This window comes from Perna viridis, chromosome 8 (assembly GCF_037379345.1).
Source record: "Perna viridis isolate PV_CMFRI_1.1 ecotype Kerala chromosome 8, ASM3737934v1, whole genome shotgun sequence".
Taxonomy (NCBI): Eukaryota; Metazoa; Mollusca; class Bivalvia; order Mytilida; family Mytilidae; genus Perna; species Perna viridis.
In genome coordinates, this window is record NC_142452.1 from 33,516,384 (window position 1) to 33,531,368 (window position 14,985).

At 32.7% G+C, this 14,985-nt stretch overlaps 1 protein-coding gene across 2 annotated transcripts in view; it reads left to right on the forward strand.

The window, feature by feature from the left end:
• The window catches only part of LOC148610304 (vesicular glutamate transporter 1-like), a 61,469-nt gene extending 46,484 nt beyond the window's left edge, over positions 1–14,985 (forward strand). For both annotated transcript variants that reach the window (XM_088542691.1, XM_088542690.1), the window contains 6 exons: positions 1,189–1,325; positions 5,291–5,440; positions 6,328–6,457; positions 7,518–7,628; positions 9,327–9,454; positions 11,477–14,985. In XM_088542691.1, coding sequence (XP_088398817.1) covers positions 1,189–1,325; positions 5,291–5,440; positions 6,328–6,457; positions 7,518–7,628; positions 9,327–9,454; positions 11,477–11,917 — 1,097 coding nt within the window. In that variant the 3' untranslated portion in view covers positions 11,918–14,985. The remainder of the gene's footprint in view (positions 1–1,188; positions 1,326–5,290; positions 5,441–6,327; positions 6,458–7,517; positions 7,629–9,326; positions 9,455–11,476) is intronic.

The window sequence follows — 14,985 nt, forward strand, 5'->3', positions numbered from 1 at the left end:
AATTTTGTGATTGGCGGGTTGATATTCGTGTTGTGACGTTTAAGCGGAGGGAAAGTCCGAGGATGAAATTATCAAATGAATTTCACAGTATGAATTATCGAGTTCTGATTAATACCGTGAACATAGGCGTTAATATGTGCTTTCTATGTATGTTTTAATCAATACTAAACATTATAATAATCGTAAGTTTTTTTATTATTTTACACTAATCTCAATATATGCATCCAAAACCCCATTACCTACGTTTTTTTTTATTTCTGCTGGAATCGTGGTTCCTTTGATAACTCTTCCACAAGCAATTTTACTTCTAAGCCGATATATAACTAAGTATATCTAGTAAAAAAAATCTATTTGGTACCTTTGGTCATATATGGTATATGTGAAGCAATATGACAATAAAAGACAAAAAACACTTGTTTCTGTTTAACTATTTGTCAGATGAATTAATATAAGCTGATTATTTCTCACTCTTGAGATGTTAAACGAAGATAATTTTGTAGTTGAATTTTTCTATACTCGTTGGTTTAAAGTGCTAAAAAATGTTATAATTATTACATATCTCAAAGTATGACTGCGACACGTCGAATCGGATCATTTTCATATTTTTAATGGCATTAATCACTATATTTTAATGAGAAAAAAACCGATACAGTCAAACTAGTTTTTAGCAATTAAACTATACCATATATTTCTGTAGAAAATTAACCTATAACCTGTATATTAAAGACCACCCGCATTATGTGGCCATGATTTTACTTTTCCCTGGAAAGGCACTTAATCCAGGCTTAACTGAATTTTAGAATATCTGATATTGTATATATTAGCCATTAAAGAGTACAATTTTAGATCGGTATTATATATATACATTTTGGTCCATATAACTTTTTGGAGCGATCAGTTGGTCAATATCATGTCATATGACCCGGAGTATCTTGAACTATTTGCAATATCATACTTTTTTGATATATTTTACTGAAGGTCATACTTGTAGAAGTAAAAGAAAGCAAGATACACAACTTAAATAATGACGTCACGTTCTCAATTTGAAAGCGAGTCGATCCATTAAATGTTATATGTACCGGCAGACACATCCAAGAATGTAAACAAATAAATATCTTAAAAGATTTGTATTATTAAATATAAATAAGTAAGCAAATAAGTTTACGGTCTTTCACTTTTATATTGCAGGTGCTATGGGTATTATATGGGCCATCATATTTTGGTTTTTCTCATTTGAGAGACCAGCATGTAACCCCTATATTACACAGGAGGAACTCATTTACATAGAAACTTCAATAGGGGAAACAACCTCACTTACTGCTAAGGTAGGTACAATTTGGACAAATTTATATATACGCATTGAAATTTCATGTAGGAGTTACATGGGATATTTGTGCAATAGGAAAATGAAGAGGACACAGATAGGATTTAATCATCAAATGTATTTTTGAAGATGTTGACAAGTACATTACTGCTTTTATTGTTTTGGGATGTTTTCAAGTCGTTAATTTTGTTAGCGACTTCTTGCAAAGATCAAAGTTCAAATTGAAAGTCGGTACACATAAAACATTACAACGCAAGCTCTATGGCGTATGGAGTGTTCATATCACAACTCATACGTTATTCCAGAGCTTGCCGAAACTACGCAGACTTTTTGTATCGCGCTAGAACTCTAACAAATATGCTTCTGGAACAGGGTTATGTTGCTACAAGATTGAAGTCATCACTATAGAAGTTTCATGATGGTCATCATGAACTCGTGGATCGTTATGGTGTATCCATCAGCACCATGAAAACTGATTTATTCAACGGGCATAGTTTTCCTTTCCTCGTTTGTCTACCCCGAACTTGACTTTTTATGAGCAACTCGGCGGGTGTTTCTAGAAAATCAGAGGACGCTTACCCTACCGGTGCACCTGGTTCATGCTCCCAGTTTTTAGTGGAGTCCGAGTTGCTCATTTACTTTTGTTACTTTGTATGTATGATTTAGTTACTTTATGTTCTTTGTTGTGTATGTCTGTTTTCCATGTCTGGTCTTTGTCCCTGGATTACATTCTTTTGATTACCGCTATAACCTTGGTTCCCTTGATTACTCTCTCTAATGAACTTTTAATACTGTCATACGTTTTTAAAGTGTTTTAAAATATCAAGTATATTTTTGAAAAAGGAATACACTTATTTTGCTAGTAATGTACAAATTACGATTTGTCATAAGGTGTGAAATGGAAAAGAATATAAAATCTTTCAAGTTTCAGCTAACCAAAATTTGTGATTTTTTTTTATTCTGAGCCAAGTCCATACATATATCTACCCAGGGTTTATGGTGAAAATGAGAGAACACTGATTAATTGAGAGTAGAGTTTAGTAGAGCATTGAATTCGCCTGGATGTTGAAAGCAAGGCAAAACCAGTGGCATAGAATATTCGACGATTAGCGACTTTGAAGACTTCAGTATTTGATTTGTTCTCATTCAGTCATGATTGTCAGTAACATTGTGTTGATGTATGATTGTATACCTCAGAAAACATTGTTTGTTTGTTTGTTGGGGTTTAACGTCCGAGCAGCAATATTTCAGCTATATTCAGACGATGAACATGAAATTGATGACAAAATGAACATGAAATGAAAAAGGGATGGGACACAAGGACAATGGGGTCGATAAATTTCGATTGCCACTGGAAAGAGGGAGAGGTGGGTAGGGTCGGTGAATTAAGCCTCCTGTGGCGGAGCCCTATGGTGTCTACTCCGGGAGAATACCACAGTAAGGTTCTTTAATATGCGAGGAACGTGGCATCTTTCCCCACACGGTGCACCACTATGGTTTGCGGTCAGGTTTTCCGTATTATAGCCTGACAACCCCAGCATGTAACACGCCAGGGGTACCCCATTCAACCACCTGGGGCACACATCCCAGTTGCTCTGTGGGCAAAGCGCCCTAGCCCCCGGCTAGGGTTCTCAGCACTATTTAGTCGCCTTTTATGACAAGCTTAGCGCTGCTGCAGGCCTATTCTTTTAACACCCGGACCTGCACGGGGCCTCAGAAAACATGAACCAAGCGTATACTAAAACTTAAAATTTGTTTAGTAATCAAAATGTCGTTGATTTGCCATAAATGTAGGGGCACGCCAATATCTGAACTGAGATTTAGCTCTGAAGTACTACTCATTCTATAACCTTAAGACGAACTACTTGTCTAGAACTCGTATTTCCTGATGCCTAGCCGTTACATTAATCTTATGTATCAAGTTTGTACATTTACATGAAATGTCCAAGACAACGATCCATTGAAAAAAAAACGAACATTACATATTCTGTTCTGTAATGTTTTTGTTATAGAATTACTATCTTTCAAATCGATAGATAATTAAATAATCCACTTCTTTGCCGATTTTATCACTCGGTGTCTGGAAAATATCTAAGGAAACAATGGAAGAATCTAATGTCTATTTCTGACACTAAAGAGCTTTATGTTGCCATCAATAGAGGGTTGATTTGATTAGGTTTAGCCATTAGAAAAGGTCGTATTATACATTTCACTAGAAACATCATTCGAGCGCGCCTTTTTATTAATTTGCGCCACAGATGTTTTTGTTGTTTAAGGTTGATTTAATTAATTAAGTCTTGAAGAGAGATCATTGTGTACAAATAAGTCAAGAAATCAGCTTATTTGAAATACAATAAGCATTGTCATAAACATAATAGAAAAGGAAAGAACACACCATAAGCATCAAATTTCTTGAGTTTATGTTTTAAACATAAATTGCCGCTGACGTAAAAAAAATCTTTGATAGTCATGGAAGTTTTGTTGATTACTCCATATGTCATTACCATGGTGACCTATCATTGATTTATAATAACAGATACGAAGTTTTAAAAAAAATGTGATAATCAATCCTGATTTATTAGTTGCACATGATTGTTGTATTTTTTCTTTAAAAAGTCCAGTACCTGAATGTATGAACCTTTCCATTAAATGGAATGTCCAGTCAATGCTTCCAAACGACTCGATAACTGATAAGCAAAACAATAGGATGTGTCTAGTATAAGTCGCTGTTCAGTTGGGAACTTCTATAATATCGAAGCTCATTTTTTTTGTTTTACCAGGCCTTATGATGACTATTTTATTGTTAATACTAGTGTAGACTGCATCTGCCAACCAGACACTGTTACTATAGTTGTTTGTTCATAGTTGGCTTTAACATGACCTAAGTTTTAACTCATCAATCACAATTTCAGTTTGCGATGAGTAGAATATCCCATCATGATAAAGTTCCAGTTCCGAACATAAACAACATTTAATATCTTACAGTGAATCTAAGGCGTCTCTAACATGTTTGAAGTGTTGAAAGTCTTAATCAAATCAATCAACTTTGAAGCCTTAGAAGTCAAATTACTACTTTGTGAGGCTTCAACTTGTTAAATTGATTAATAAAAGGAAATTCGTTCAAACGACTTAAATTCAACCTTTATATTCATTTAATTGTTTAAGGCGTGTAGATGAACATGATTGTAACAAGTTAATAGCTGACCTTAATGAACAGTTGTATATTCAATGCAAGTGTGGAAAAGCTTAACATATTCACCGATTAAATTATCTTTATTGATGCTTTTGTACTTTTTTTTTCGTAAACATGTCAGGTTCATCAAAATCTCTACTATTTCACTCCATTTCTGAAGAAAAAAATGTTTCCCTTAACTATTCCGTCTCACATTTGTGTACGTGTAATTTTCTGTTATAAAATACACAATATGACATTTAATATGTTAATCCTGATAGAAAATAACTACATTCTATCTGGTCTGAGTTTTTTCTAACCCTCGGTGCAACTAAACGAAGGACCCATTTGATTTAATGCCATTACCCTTTGTTTGATTAGATGGCAGAAAAATTGTTTCATTACGTACTTTTCAATCGTATTTATTCTATTTGCACCTTGACAGTTCATGTTTATGTCAGTTTAACATTATATGGACACTACTGCACTTATTTACCCTATCTACAATTACAGCATGGTATAATATATCTATTCCAAGAAGTGCGGACGATTGTGCTGAATTTTACATGCATCTGCATACATATTATTCTACACACAATTATACATAATGCCCTGCTTATATGAAGAATTGTTTACACTTGTTGAATACATTTTGGTGACCGCTGAATGCATTTACATTGACTATTCTGCATTTAGGATATACACTGGTGCATTTGTTGCGTTTCACCATACCCATTCTGTTTGTCTGTTGTATAAGTTTTCTCTGTACAAGTATACGCTTTATCTATCTACAGAGCATGCGGACACCTTGGCTGAGTTTCATTACTTCCATGCCAGTTTACGCAATTATTGTTGCTAACTTCTGTAGGAGCTGGACTTTCTATCTGCTGATTATTAGTCAACCTATGTACTTTAAGGAGGTTTTCCATGACGACGTAGCAAAGGTAGAGTGAATGCATTGTGGGTAGAGTCAGTGTACTAAGCCTTACAGGGAAGGAATCAAATGATCGCTAACCGAGATATAGAGATACTTTTGTTTGCAAACCATTTTACGTTCACTCTAAGAACTCTAAGAAAACTGTATAAACACATACAGTTGCAATATCAACTTATAAAAAGACTTGATCAAATACTAACCAATATGACATACAGATACTTCTTTTGTTAGAAATCCTCTGTAGCAACTGATTCGAGATGGAATCGTTGAATGGGGTTTTACGAAATCACATTTTATTGACATCCAATTTATCACAATGGCCAATTCTTTTAAAATCAATCTTGATATTTTGGAATTTGTTACCAAATGGCAAAGTATTTACATCCAACCCTCCACAAGTCTATAGCATATTGGATTAAAATCCCATTTTCTCCCAAACCTAATCAGTTTATAAGCTTGTCTGTTTTCATTTTCCTGTCATGTAAAATAGAACTCACCTATTAATCACTATATAAGGTTACCAAGGCATGCATCTGAACAAGAGAATTTCATTTTCTCATTAAGGGTTTACTTATAAGCGGATTGTACGACCTCCATGGCAACTTTATACACTTTTTTTTTTATTCTGGGTGTTTCTTCAAAAGCATGTATTATGCGTTTATTTTACAGAACGATTATGATGTAATTTTCATAAATACTGAAAGAAATCGCTCTTTATTACATATAAGGAACACCTTACATTTCAGATTGTGTATATGTCTATATCCTGCTGTTACAAAAAAAACCTTGCCAATTAACACCAAATATTGAGAATTAATTTTAGTCGTTGAGTACCACTATTGATAATCACAAGTGCATGTAAAGCATTATGTGAAATATTTCTCTTTGTTTCAGAGCGGGATATTATCGGCCCTACCTCATTTAGTAATGGCTATCATTGTACCTATCGGTGGACAGGTTGCTGACAACTTAAGAAAACGGACTCTTACCACAACTACTGTTCGAAAAATATTTAATTGTGGAGGTAAAAACTGCAACAAAATGAAATAAAATCTATTTTTGTTTTTTTGGTTTTTTTTTCAATAATTCATATGTGAAAATAGTCAATATGTCTTGTGAATTTTCTTACATGCAATTGAAACTAATGGTTTCTTTAGTTTAAGGAAGTAGACTTAGTGTAAGGGAAACAACTCTTAAAAATATTGGAACGTTTGTATTCAGCACTTTACATCAATGTCATGTAAGCATTAAAGTAACTTAGATTAATTTCATTCTGTGCCAAATAAAAGCTTGATAGACTTTGGTGAAATTGAATATGATACAAACATATCACTGATTTCATAAGTTATTTCTTATCATTATCATTCATTCATTATCATTACAAAGCATTTATATAGCTCTTATCTAATCCAAATTACTCTAAGTGCTTGACATAAGTAACCCATACTATAAAAATCACAACGCACACAATGAAATGATACAATCAAATAAATGAAAAAAACAAAGTCAACATTTTTTTTTAAATAACAGCAAAATATTTACACCTATTATATACAGATTTAATAAATGCAAGAATTCACCATTAAAATCAATGTAATTAATTTTACCTACATATATACAAACACACTTTTGTATTTTGTTTAGTACCCTCTCTCACTCTCTCTCTCTCTCTTAATATGTGACCCTTTGTAATGGACGTGTTCGATTATTTTATGTATGTTTTATGCTCCTTGTAAGGTGAAAAAATGTATACATACAAACACATACACGGTGTACATAATACCCCCACCAAAGCTTTAGATAAATAATGATCATGCTGCCAGTCCGTCCGATCGAAGTTCAAATTCGGAACTACACTGAAACTGCTGATGGAAATTAATGAAATTATCAAATGTTGACATTGTGCAGCTTTTATTTATCATTGAAGACGACTTTTAAGGTTTTATTCATTGCTTCTGGGGGTGAGCTGGGGTTATTTCATTCCTATCCCTCGTGTCCTCATCGTAATTGGTACTAAAGTATGCTTACTAAAATTTGTATGCATACACATATGCAGTACGTACTTCTATTTAATTTTATTAAAGGTTTTGGATCAGAAGCATGCTTCCTGATTGGTGTTGCAGTGGCACGTGATAAGACAACAGCTATGGTTTGCTTGACGTTGGCTGTTGGTTCAAGTGGATTTGCCATTTCAGGTGAATATTTTTTTAGGGTTAGAAAAGTTTTCTAAGTTTAGAAAAGACTGTCACTCAAGAGAATCTTTATTGAGTATGGCATTGTTTGTATAAATGCTTAAATGCATATGGAATAGCAAGTTTGAAATAGAATACAATAGCACGCCCCACACAGTCTAATCTATGAAAATATAAGAGGTCATGTCCTTTTAATGCATTGTATTTATTTCCATTGTTGAACTTAAAATTAAAATGCATCGTACTAGAAAGAAATTTTATTGGATCTTTTGCAGTCTTTATAAAAAATCAGACAGGTAGTGGTTCATACATGTCAAAAACTCATCAAATTAACTTTAATGTTTTATTCGGATACAGTCATAGACCACATAACCAGTCTTAGTTTTTCGTTTAGTTGCTGCGCTTTTAAAATAAAGTAGATTGTACATGAAATTAGCACTTTGCAAGAGTTATCGTTCTCGATTTAGTTTGATTTGGTTGCTTTTATTAGTACGTTAAAGAATAGCATTCTCGAAGTACAGATCTAGATACAGAAAGGACTATTGTCTCATAAAAATATATAATATGTGGACCAAAATGGCATCGTTTGTCCCGGTGGGTTCTTCCACACCAAAAATCACTTTACCATAGGTGGTGTCTGAATCTTATATGTACTTAAAATTAATAAAACAAAACATCAATTTTTGACGAAATCTATCTTATATAATAGGATATTTTAACTCATAGATTGAATAATTCTAATTTAATTTCATCCGATGACATGGAATACTGGAATTATGCATTATCGTTAAAAAACTATCAAATTATTTTGCCAATATCTGCATAAATAATAGCATCGGATAACACGAATTAAAAACATTAAACTCCATTAGGGAGTATGATGTTTTAAAGCTGTTGATATGACAAAATATTGTCTGAATTGCGGTATTTAAAAACTTAGTACTGTAGCATTGACATGACGTATAATGTTATTTTCAAAAGGTTGTACCAGCTGACCGAATTAATTTAAAAAAACATATTGACTGGAATTTAGTAACATATCATTTTCTAGTTTACCGAATAAACAACAAAAATGATTACTTCCATTTAGTTGCGTAAAATGTTATTTTCTAGAGGTTGCCCAAGCTGACGAATTTACTAAAAAAAATGCCACATGTTATTTTCAAGAGGTTAAACAAGCTGGCTTAAAAAAAACATGTTGGTTGGAATTTGATAACAGATTATTCGCAGACATTTTTAACCGGCTGACTGAATAAAGACAAAAATACATTTGAATTAAATAAGTAACATGATATTAGACTTCAGCTTCAAAAGTGATAGGTATATAGTGTTCATGCTATCCGTTCGTCCGTCCAATCGTGCGTCGCCAGTTCAACCAGTTTTCATAATATTAAGGAGGTGGACTTAGGGTAAGGGACACAACTCTTACAAAACGTTTGTATTCAGCATTTTACATCAATCTCATGTAAGTATCAAAGTAACTTCGACTGATTTCATTCTGTTTCCAATAAAAGCTTGATAGGCTTTGGTGAAATTGAATATGATACAAGCATACCACTGATTTCAAGAGTAATGTCCCTTAACTTAGGTCTAACTCCTTAAATTAACTGAATTAGTATGCAAATTTGAGGTTGTGACATTCAGGATTGTGTCTAATCTTTTTGTTTTTGTTTTGTTTTTGTTTTTGTTTTTGATTTGCAGGTTTTAACGTTAACCATTTAGACATAGCACCAAGATATGCATCCATTTTGATGGGTTTGTCCAATGGTATTGGTACTTTAGCAGGCATGTTGTGTCCTGTCGTCACTGAATTACTAACCAAAGGAGGGGTAGGTTTAGAAAGAAAGACATTTATTTTTAAGGACCGAATAGAAATACTCAATAACTGAATATGGAATGCAAAATTTGTATCACATGCCGTATCAACCCGAATCATAAGATATATATATCATTCCGAATGCCACGGGCCCAAGGAGTAAAAACAGATCGAGGGTTGATATGGCCTCTGTATGTCTTGTTTCGTGTTCACTTTTAGTTTAATTTATGTTACTGGAGTATATAGAGGAACCTATTTCGTTGTCCCTATGAGTAATGTGTTTTGTAGCCTGTCCATTGGTGTAAGGCTTTCTTCGTCGTTCATGGAAGACCCATGGGTGGCCTTGAGCTGACATTTTCATCCTGGTGGGGTTGTTGACTCTTGACATATTTACCATATCCATTTTCCTTATATGGAAATATGTATTCAGCAGGGATGGTATAGTTGTATGATATAGGGTATGCAATATAGGGTTAACAATGTAGAGTTTAAATACACATGTAATTACTTGATAAATGCATTAAAACATCTTCATTTCTATCTAAATACTTATACTAGTATATGGACCTACCTTTAATATAAGAAGGAACATCATACCAAACTAACTTTCGTTTTAACGAAATGACAGCCTAAGAATGGTATGACACTTTCATAAGCTTTATGATTAGCATTTAAATTATCATAATTCAGTTTTACGAATTGTTTTGTATAGCAAAACACACAACATTATCCAGAAAAATCTTTGAAAGACACTTTCTTCAAAGAGAAGGAAGCTCTATGCATTTGAGAAAACATTATATGAAACTCAAATGCAGAATAGCAATATATGAAATAAAGATTGTCACAAGAATAAAACAGGAAGGAAATAATGAAACAACAGTCGAAAATGTGACAAAAATCCAATTTATAACAAATGAAAATCCAAAAACAAATTATGAAGAATAAACACACTGCAATATATGATATAGCATTACATCAAACTCATTTGATAATTTTAATAAAATGGATTAAAACATTCACTCGTGAGAGAGGAATGAAATATCATTTCCTTACTTTCACATTTTTGTTAAGGATAAAAACAGTTTGGAACGTTAGTTGCCTTAAAAGTGAGATAACTATATTATAGATTTTGATTTTCAGTCTGTGGTAATCTAAATATGAATGAAATTTGATGAGTACAATTAAGGGAATGTATGGTAGCAACTAGATGACCGATTCTTGTTGTAGGTTGTCTAATAAAGACCTCATTAATTCTTTATTAATCCATCGCCAAACCACGGACGAGTTAAAACACATTAATAAGCCATGTGTCACGTTTCATGTCTTGTATGTAATGAAAATAATGGTGTTTCATAGTCACTTGCTGTCCTCAATATGTCACGTTTAAGACAAATTTTAGCAGAAATCCGTAGTGAATTACATTTTCCTGTTGTCTGGTAAACGGTGAAAATGTTTTATCAAATCAAGTAAAAATACGAATTGTCTAATAGAGCAATGATGCAAAAAAGAGTTAAAGAGGCATTATTAGAATAAAGGTTTAATGATTTGAAAGAAAATTAGGACAAGCGATGAAAGATACTTTTGTCACAATACTGACCCTTCTTCATTACTTCTGGTCAAATTACAGTGTACACATAAGACACGTGTGCGAATTTATGTCATCGGACGTAAAGAAATTTGTGATGTAAAACAAATGAAATTTGATGAACTGTTGTCCTTAGATTTTTACTATATAGTTGTGGCCAAATAAGGATGCGGATTTTTATTGATAAGCCAATCAAAGAATAGGAGCCAGTCACACATTTGTCTGTCTGGACATTCTGATCAGTTGATCGTCTGCATGTACAAGCGCCACTTTGGTGGTACAAAACACTTTACTTAATGTGCAAAGGGTACAAAGTGTTCAGACTGATATCCACCATGGTATTTGAGTAAAAACAAATAAAATATTGAAGATGATAAGTTAAAAAAATAATATTGTTTTATTTATTTCAGTGTGTTTTTATTTCTTACTCTTACATTTTTGCATTTTCAGACTGCAGACGAGTGGCAGAATGTATTTATCATTGCTAGTGTTGTTCACTTTCTTGGGATAATTTTTTATGGAATTTTTGCATCTGGTGAGCTTCAGCACTGGGCAGAACCGCATGGCGAGGATACTTGGCGACCGGAAGACACTCTAAAGCCAGATTCAACCGGAAAATTCTTTTCATACGGTGCATTTCAAGAAAAAGTTTCAGATAACAAAGGACTAGGCAATGGTGTGATATCGATGAACGGTAATATTGGGAATGGTCATACCGGATTAAATTCTTCTAATTATACAAATGAACAATACAAAAGTAATGATTCATCAGTACAAAATCAATCTTCATTCGGACAATACTCATTTGATGGACCAATGTATGAAACAAGAGAAGAACTGGTACAAGTACAGTCCCGTGATCGCTACATGGGTGATGATCGTGATTTATGAAAAACATTTTCATTAGGTACTTTTTCATAAATAAGAGAAATCACTAATTTTTTTCACTTGGTAAAAAAATGATATTGCTATTTAATTTTGAGTACAAAATGTATGATTTTTACCGTAACTGCTTGAAATTAGAAACGATGATATTTCATATACGAATAATCAAAAAGATTGAAACTTACAGATTAATTCTATTATTTTTACAAGGGATATTTAATATCAACGTTAGTAAAGAATTGATAAATGTATTGTTCCCTTTCAAATTTGAACATATTAAGAAGGTAGACCTAGGGTAAGGGACATAACTCATGAAGTCAGTGATATGTGTGTATCATATTCAATTTCACCAAGGCTATCAAGCTTTCATTTGACACAGAATAAAAGTAATCTAAGTTACTTTGATGCTTACATGACATTGATGTAAAATACTGAATACAAACGTTCCGATGATTTGTAAAGGTTATGTCCCTTACCATAGGTCTACCTCCTTAATTCAGTGCAAATTCATATCTACAACGATCCTTTATACAGAATACAAGTTAATTTTGTTGATGCATAAACAGGATATAATTCATAATGTGATACCTGAGAATGAAGTTACATTACATCAGTTAAAACTTTTCTTTAAAAAGAAATGTCATCTTTATCCGAACTATCCTAAACTAAAAAAAAATAAGAGAACTAAAATAGTATTATTTTACATTTGTTGTTATTCATTTAAAATTGATATGTCAAATGTAAAATATGGACCAATATACGCACTTATGTAAATGATTTGAAAAACACATTCTTAAGCAGCCGGACTATTACTATTTATCTGTTATTATTAAACACGTGATCATATCTATTGATGAACTGTTACTACACGGTCCGTCTCAATGTTTATATGTTTATTGCATTGAAAAATAGTTGTTAAAAATGGTTATATTCATCTTGTGCAAAAAAAGGTGAATTTTTTTTTTTTGGTTATGAAAGTGGGTCTGTTTTCAAACGTTTAGGTGCCAATAGTAAAGATTCATCATACTACGCAATTAAATTGTTTTTTTTTTTGGTTAAATTTACGTATGAAAATGACAATTTTTGCAATACAAAAGAGGACGTCGGAGTGTCAACATCTTACATTCCCCTATGGACTCAGCATAGAGTTTGGTGAGAAGCATAGGGTGGTTTGAGGTTGTCGACGCTTGCGATGAAAAAGTTAACGAGTATTTTAATCCCAAACGTTACAATATTCTAAATTTGATTGTTTAATTCGCTACAATTGCAGATATTGTATATTAATTAATGTTGACAAATTCTACTGAAACCATTATTGAAATTTCATCTGTGTGTTTATGTATACAAACACTGTTGCCTCAGTTACTGTTATATAATTGTCGAATCGAAAATGTTATAACTGTGTGATGTTATTTTGAAAAGTGTTTAGTTGTTTTTGTAGATTTTTATGACTGTTGCTGTTTGTGAATATAACCGTACAATACGTTACATGAATAATTATCAATTAGTGTGATGTAGTTCCTGCAACCTCCACTTCAAAATGGATATACTGTTTGCCCCTTGTTGTAAAATTATACTGATATTTGTGAACAGAGATTTAGTTAAAGCTAGGTTTGATTTTTAATATAGTCTAGTCGTCAACTGACTATTCCTGAAATTTGTAAACTTTTTTTTTTGTTGTTTTTTTTTTTTTTTTTTTTTTGGTAGTCTAAAATTTAATAGAGGACAAGTATTTTTTCATTTAAACGTAATCTTTACGAATCTGACATATGACCTTAGAACCACTGATGGTCTGATTCTAGTCTGACAGGTGGTGATCTACTCTACATCTCACGTGATGCAAAAAAAAATGAAGTTTGAAATATGGGTCAACTCAGCCCACAGACAAGTCGCCACATATCTACTAGGACTTATGACGTAACCACTTCTGTTAAGTGACGTACATCTATCGGTTAAGCCCCTCTATCAGTAAACTGTTAACTTCGTCAACTTGCGTCATAGTATACTGAGTGTGGTTGCAATTTTGCGACAAACAGCACGGAGCTTTAAAGCAAGATGCGTGTTGAAAAAAGCAGAATTTTGAAAACAAACTCTTAGCGTCCGGAAGTGACATAAGTCATACATGTGGTGTAGAAGATGCGAAACAACAATAATATCCTCCAATTATTACAACAATGTCTTAAACGTCTAAATATCTCAAATGACAAAATGGGACTTAAAATACTTATATTATGTACTATGTGTAAACAGAATTACATATGTATTACGTAATTAAGTCATCCCTGTTACTTTTGTAGGGTTTGTAAGTTTCGTTCTTGTTTCAATTTTCCTTCCGTAATTTCCAATGTCAAACGTATTGAAATCCGAAGATCGATCTGCATTTTCTTGTTTACTTCCGGGAAATCGGAACACTGTATCACAATGCCAAATCTTCTATTGTATGTTTTCTTAACATTTTTAACCTGTAAAACTATATATTTGTCATTTTTATAAGTAGTTTTACACAAAAAGATATTTACTTTTAAATATTGAACCAAATGATATGTGAATGACAAATCTCCATGAATTCGAATGGTAGACGAGGTCCCATTCTCATGAAACCACGGATTCACGTGACGAGACTTACATACTCCATATTCCAAACTCAATTCGGAACACAAACAGTATCAAAAAGCTAGAATTATTAATAAAAATAGGTTGGAGATTCGAACATACTTAAATATCATATATTTCATACATATTAGTAATAGTTAAAGTGTAATAACACTTTTTTCAAGGACTATTCAACGGTCTCTGCTGTTTACCCATTCTGATAAGTAATCATCAATGATAGCGATGCTTGTATTACTTAAAGAAAATATGTGCTCGAATTTACAATGTACAATGTAGACAGCGGACAGGTTAAACCGATCTTGGATTAAGAGTTGGTGTCGAGAGAAAAAGGGGGCGAGAGTTGTTGATACACAACACATGGTTTTATTAATCATGAAAGTACACAACGCGTAGACTTTAATATATTTTTTAGTGAACTGGAGGTTTGTAGGAAATATGCAAATTAAAATTTAAAATATAAA